Below are 6278 nucleotides of genomic sequence, written 5' to 3'. Positions count from 1 at the left end.
ACCCCCAGCTCAGCTCCACCTCACCCCAGTGCTCCCCAATCCCTGCCCCCCAGCTCACCCCAATCCCTGCACCCCAGCTGCTCCCCAGTCTCAACCCCAGCCCCTCTGCAGTTCCACCCCAGTGCTCCCCCAGCCCTGACCCCCAGCTCAGCTCCAGCACTCCCCCCAGCCCCCCTCCCGCTCCCCCACGTGTTGCCCGCAGCCTCCTCCGCGCATGCGCCGGCCCGGCCTGTACCACCCTGCCGAGACCCCGGGGGGGGGGACGGACACGGGAGTTCGCGAAGGGATCCGCGTCCCTTCTCCCACGTCCCGAGTGGGTCCCCGCTCCTTGTTCGTTCTCCTCGCTTCGCCCCCTCCTCGTCTCCCCTCTCGCCTCTCTCCGAGCCCTGCCGAGGCCGCGGGGGGAGCGCGGGGTCGTCTCGGGGGTGTGCGGGGTGGTACCTCCCGGTGCGCGCGGCGCTGGGCGGGGCCAGGCCTCGCCTCTGCCTCTCGCTGCGGCCGGCGCCATGAGGTGAGCTGCTGCGGGCCCGGCCTGCGCCCGCCGCCCCCTCCCCAGCCCTGCCCCCGCCGCTCCGGGAGCCCTTCCGCGCCGCGGGGGGGGTTGGACGGGGAAGCCTCCCAGCCCTTGGGGTGTCCCCCGCGGCCCGCGGGGCGTCCCCGGGCCCCGCGATGCCGCCGCGGCCTGCTCGGGCCTGGCCTGGCGGGGCGAAGGGGGGGGGGGGGGGCAGTGGCGAGGGCCGCGCTGTGGGGAGGGGGCGAGATGGGGGAGGGGGGAGGGGGAAGGAGAAGGGGAAGCAGTGGGGCCGGGGGTGCTGCTGGGCGCTCCCCAAGCCTCGGCGGCTCTGCGCTTCCCCGCGGTGCGGAGCCAGGCTGGCCCCGGGCGGGCCCCAGGCCTTGGCGGGCCCCGGGCAGGCCCCGGCCCGGCCCGCGCCGAGCCCCGCGCCGAGCCCTTTGCCTGCCCCCCCGCAGCATGCTCCGGCTCCAGAAGCGGCTGGCCTCCAGCGTGCTGCGCTGCGGCAAGAAGAAGGTTTGGTTGGATCCCAACGAGACCAACGAGATCGCCAATGCCAACTCCCGTAGGTGGCAGCGCCGGGTGCGGGGGTGGGGAGGGGAGGGGGGAGAGGCTTCCTCACCGGCTGCGGGGCGGCTGCTTGGTGCTTGGAAGGAGAAGGGAGGCCAGCAGAGCCCCCCAGGAGGGATGGCTGAGCCCCCCCAGCAGGGCTTACAGAGCCCCCCAGGAGGGATGGCTGAGCCCCCCAGCAGGGCTTACAGAGCCCCCCCAGGAGGGATGGCTGAGCCCCCCCAGGAGGGATGGCTGAGGTCATCAGCAGAGCTCACAGAGCCCCCCCAGGAGGGATGGCTGAGCCCCCCCAGCAGGGCTCACAGAGCCCCCCCAGGAGGGATGGCTGAGCCCCCCCAGCAGGGCTCACAGAGCCCCCCAGGAGGGATGGCTGAGCCCCCCCAGCAGGGCTCACAGAGCCCCCCAGGAGGGATGGCTGAGCCCCCCCAGCAGGGCTCACAGAGCCCCCCCAGGAGGGATGGCTGAAGGCCATCAGCAGGGCTCACAGAGTCCCCCAGGAGGGATGGCTGAAGGCCATCAGCAGGGTTTACAGAGCCCCCCCAGGAGGGGTAGCTGAGGCCAGCAGCAGGGCTCACAGAGCCCCCCCAGGAGGGATGGCTGAGGTCATCAGCAGAGCTCACAGAGTCCCCCCAGGAGGGATGGCTGAGACCAGCAGCAGGGCTTACAGAGCCCCCCAGGAGGGATGGCTGAGCCCCCCCCAACAGGGCTTACAGAGCCCCCCCAGGAGGGATGACTGAGGCCAGCAGCAGGGCTCACAGAGCCCCCCCAGGAGGGATGGCTGAGGCCAGCAGCAGGGCTCACAGAGCCCCCCCAGGAGGGATGGCTGAGGTCATCAGCAGAGCTCACAGAGCCCCCCCAGGAGGGATGGCTGAGCCCCCCCAGCAGGGCTTACAGAGCCCCCCAGGAGGGATGGCTGAGCCCCCCCAGCAGGGCTCACAGAGCCCCCCCAGCAGGGGTAGCAGAGGCCTGCAGCTGCCTGACCTGGGAGGTCCCTTCCAGGCCAACCCTTTCTGCCTGCCCCCGGAGGGGTGGGGGGGCTGCTGGAGGAAGGGAGGCTGTGGTTTGCCTCTCTCCTGTCCCAGGGGCAGGCTGAGGCCTGGGCTGGCTGCAGGGCTGCTGCCCCTGCAGGTGCTGAAGCTGGAGCTGTGTCCCCCCCCAGGGCAGCAGATCAGGAAGCTGATCAAGGATGGGCTGATCATCCGCAAGCCCGTCACCGTGCACTCCCGGGCACGCTGCAGGAAGAACACCCTGGCACGCAGGAAGGGCAGGCACATGGGCATAGGTGAGTGCTGCCAGGGCTGGCACAGGGGCACAGGGGAGTGCTGGCACAGGGGAGTGCTGCCAGGGCAGGCACATAGGCATAGGTGAGTGCTGGCACAGGGGAGTGCTGCCAGGGCTGGCACAGGGGCACTGGGGAGTGCTGGCACAGGGGAGTGCTGCCAGGGCTGGCACAGGGGCACTGGGGAGTGCTGGCACAGGGGAGTGCTGCCAGGGCTGGCACAGGGGCATAGGTGAGTGCTGGCACAGGAGAGTGCTGCCAGGGCAGCCACATGGGCACTGGGGAGTGCTGGCACAGGGGAGTGCTGCCAGGGCTGGCACGTGGGCACAGGGGAGTGCTGGCACAGGGGAGTGCTGGCAGGGCTGGCACAGGGGCACAGGGGAGTGCTGGCACAGGGGAGTGCTGGCAGGGATGCCATTTGGGCACTGGGGAGTGCTGGCATTGGGGAGTGCTGCCAGGGCTGGCACATGGGCACTGGGGAGTGCTGGCACAGGGGAGTGCTGGCAGGGCTGGCACAGGGGCACTGGGGAGTGCTGGCACTGGGGAGTGTTGCCAGGGCTGGCACATGGGCACTGGGGAGTGCTGGCACTGGGGCACATGGGCACAGGGGAGTGCTGCCAGGGATGCCACTTGGGCACTGGGGAGTGCTGGCATTGGGGAGTGCTGCCAGGGCTGGCACATGGGCACTGGGGAGTGCTGGCACTGGGGCACATGGACATAGGGGGGTGCTGGCACAGGGGAGTGCTGCCAGGGATGCCACTTGGGCACTGGGGAGTGCTGGCACAGGGGCACATGGACATAGGGGAGTGCTGGCAGGGCTGGCACATGGGCACAGGGGAGTGCTGGCAGGGCTGGCACAGGGGCACAGGGGAGGGCTGGCAGGGCTGGCACATGGGCACAGGGGAGCCCTGCAGCAGGCTGCCCAGGGAGGGGCTGGGGGGGCCTCATGCCTGGAGATAGCTCCTGGGGGGACCCCTGCAGGCCCCTGGGCAGCCCCCAGCCCTTGCCCCCTCCAGGTGGCTCGGGGGCTGCCCTTTGGAGCTCCCTCCCTGCCCACACCCCCAGGGGCTGGGTGTGAGGAGGAGGAGGAGGCTGAAGGCCTCCCTGCAGCAGCAGGGGCAGGAGCAGGGCCTCACCCCCCCTGCCCCCTGCCCAGGGAAGAGGAAGGGCACAGCCAACGCTCGGATGCCGGAGAAGGTGACCTGGATGCGGCGGATGAGGATCCTGCGGCGCCTGCTGCGCAGATACCGCGAGTCCAAGAAGATTGACCGCCACATGTGAGCCCCTCCTGCCCCCCCAGACCCTGCCCTGCCCCCCACGGCCCCCCCAGGCCCTCCCCAGGGCCCCTGCCCCCCGCAGCTGCTCCTCACAGCTGGCCCAGCAGAGCCTCTCTGCCTGCTCCCGCCAGGGATCCTGCCAGGGCCAGGAGGGGGCTGGGGGCTGGGCAGGGCCAGGAGGGGGCTGGGAGCTGGGCAGGGCTCCCCCCTGGGCACAGGGCTCTGAGGCTCTCCCCTGGGCACAGAGCTCTGAGGCTCTCCCCTGGGCAGCTCCCTCCCCAGGGCTGTTCCATGGAGCTGCTGAGGTTGTCAGAGAGCTTTGGAGGTCATCAACCTCTCACCCAGAGCTCCCACCCTCACCTCTGCCCCCCCAGCCAGCCCTCAGCACCACCTCCAGGTGGCTTTGGGACACCCCCAGGGGTGAGGACTGCAGCACCTCCCTCCCCCTGCAGCCTGGGCCAGGCCCTGGGAAGGATTTGTCCAGGCTGAGCCTCCCCTGGGGCAGCCTCAGGCCTCCTGCTGCTGCCTGGGAGCAGAGCCCAGGCCCCAGCTGGCTGCAGGGAGCTGCAGAGAGCCCTGAGGCCTCCCCTTGGGCCTGCTCTGTGCCCTGGGGGCAAGGCAGGGGCAGGGCAGAGAGCCCTCAGAGCCCACAGCCAGACCCTCCCCAGCCCCTCCCCACCCTGCCTGCCCTCCCCTGGGCCTCTGGGGGTCCTGGCTGGAGGGAGGGGCCCGGAGCAGGCCTTGGGGGGCCGAGGTGTGGCCTCAGCAGGCTGTGCCCTGCCCCCTCCCAGGTACCACAGCCTCTACCTGAAGGTGAAGGGCAATGTCTTCAAGAACAAGAGGATCCTGATGGAGCACATCCACAAGCTGAAGGCAGACAAGGCTCGCAAGAAGCTGCTGGCGTGAGTCTGAGCCCCCTGCTGCTGCCCCCTGCTGCTGCCCCCTGCTGCTGCCCCCTGCTGCTGCCCCCTGCTGCTGCCCCCTGCTGCTGCCCCCTGCTGGCTGCCCCCCTGCCTCTGCCCCCTGCTGGCTGCCCCCTGCTGGCTGCCCCCTGCTGGCTGCCCCCTGCTGGCTGCCCCCCTGCTGCTGCCCCCTGCTGCTGCCCCCTGCTGCTGCCCCCTGCTGGCTGCCCCCCTGCCTCTGCCCCCTGCTGGCTGCCCCCTGCTGGCTGCCCCCTGCTGCTGCCCCCTGCTGCTGCCCCCTGCTGCTGCCCCCTGCTGCTGCCCCCTGCTGCTGCCCCCTGCTGCACCCCCCTGCTGCACCCCCCCTGCCTCTGCCCCCAGCCAGGGCAGGCTCCCCTGGGGCAGGGGGAGGCCCCCAGGGGGTTAGGAGAGGCTCCTGTGGGGCAAGTGGAGGCTCCTGCAGGGCCCCATGGGGTAGGGAGAGGCTCCTGTGGAGCAGGAGGAGGCTCTTGGGGGTCGGGGGGGGCTCCTGCAGGGCCCCATGGGGCAGGGATAGGCTCTCAATAGGCAGGGGAAGGCTCCTGCAAGGCCCCAGCGGGTAGGGAGAGGCTCCTGTGGAGCAGGAGGAGGCTCTTGGGGGTCGGGGGGGGGCTCCTGCAGGGCCCCATGGGGCAGGGATAGGCTCCCAATGGGCAGGGGAAGGCTCCTGCAGGGCCCCAGGGGGTAGGGAGAGGCTCCTGTGGAGCAGGAGGAGGCTCCTGTGGGGTGAGAGGAGGCTCTTGGGGGTCAGGGGGAGGCTGCTGCAGGCTGCTGTGGGTCGGGGGCAGGCTGCTGTGGGTCAGGCTTCTGCCAGCTCCTGTGGGTCAGGGGGAGGCTGCTGCAGGCTGCTGTGGGTCAGGGCAGGCTGCTGTGGGTCAGGGGGAGGCTGCTGTGGGTCAGGGCAGGCTGCTGTGGGTCAGGCTGCTGCAGGCTGAGCGCCCTCCCCCTCCCCTCCCCAGGGACCAGGCGGAGGCTCGCCGCTCCAAGACGAAGGAGGCTCGGAAGCGGCGCGAGGAGAGGCTGCAGGCCAAGAAGGAGGAGATCATCAAAACCCTCTCCAAGGAGGAGGAGAGCAAGAAGTGAAACCCTGCAGGGGCCCAGCCCCGGGGCCCCCCCCCGGGCAGCCCTCAATAAACCTCCCCCAGGCCTCCTCCCACTGCAGCCTCTGCTCTTGGCTCCCAATCCCTGCCCCTGTCCTGCCCCAGCCCCAGCCCTGCCCTGCCCAGCCCTGCCCTGCCCCTGCTCTCCCCTGCCCAGCCCTGCCCCAGCCCTGCCCTGCCCTGCTGCCAGGGCACCAAACCAGCTGCCAGGGCAGCCCTGGGCTGTGGGTGCTGGAGGGGCTTGGCCATGGACCCCCCCCCAGGGGCATCTTGCCCTGGGTGCTGTGGTGCAGGAGAGCTTGGGCACCTTCTTGGGCACCTCCTGGGGCACCTTCTTGGGCACCTCCTGGGGCACCTTCTTGGGCAGCTCCTGGGACACCTCCTTGGGCACCTCCTGGGGCAGCTCTTTGGGCACCTTCTGGGGCAGCTCCTGGGACAACACCTTGAGCACCTCCTTGGGCAGCTCCTGGGGCACCTTCTTGGGCACCTCCTGGGGCAGGTCCTTGGGCACCTCCTGGGGCAGCTCCTGGGGCACCTCCTTGGGTAGCTCCTGGAGCACCTCCTGGGGCAGCTCCTCAGCAGCCACCCTGGAGGGGTGGT

The 6278-nt window shown here is 71.2% G+C and overlaps 1 protein-coding gene across 1 annotated transcript; it reads left to right on the top strand.

The window, feature by feature from the left end:
* The first annotated feature begins 411 nt into the window (after positions 1-411).
* RPL19 (ribosomal protein L19) lies at positions 412-5734 on the top strand. Its single transcript, XM_068166975.1, has 6 exons — positions 412-511; positions 970-1076; positions 2241-2363; positions 3517-3637; positions 4429-4539; positions 5538-5734. The coding sequence occupies exons 1-6, from the start codon at positions 507-509 to the stop codon at positions 5659-5661; spliced, it is 591 nt and encodes a 196-aa protein (XP_068023076.1). The 5' UTR covers positions 412-506; the 3' UTR covers positions 5662-5734.
* The last annotated feature ends 544 nt before the right edge of the window (positions 5735-6278 follow it).

This window comes from Melanerpes formicivorus, unplaced genomic scaffold (genome assembly GCF_026170545.1).
Source record: "Melanerpes formicivorus ecotype bairdi unplaced genomic scaffold, bMelFor1.0.p_v2 SCAF_112, whole genome shotgun sequence".
NCBI lineage: Eukaryota > Metazoa > Chordata > Aves > Piciformes > Picidae > Melanerpes > Melanerpes formicivorus.
Note: the sequence above shows the minus strand (reverse complement) of the source record. Positions and strands in the feature narration are given on the sequence as shown.

Excerpts from the sequence above, each read along its gene's own strand:
- RPL19 (XM_068166975.1), top strand. Across the intron at positions 1,077-2,240 it reads GATCGCCAATGCCAACTCCC|GGCAGCAGATCAGGAAGCTG; the intron begins GTAGGTGGCAGC and ends GTCCCCCCCCAG. Across the intron at positions 4,540-5,537 it reads GCTCGCAAGAAGCTGCTGGC|GGACCAGGCGGAGGCTCGCC; the intron begins GTGAGTCTGAGC and ends TCCCCTCCCCAG.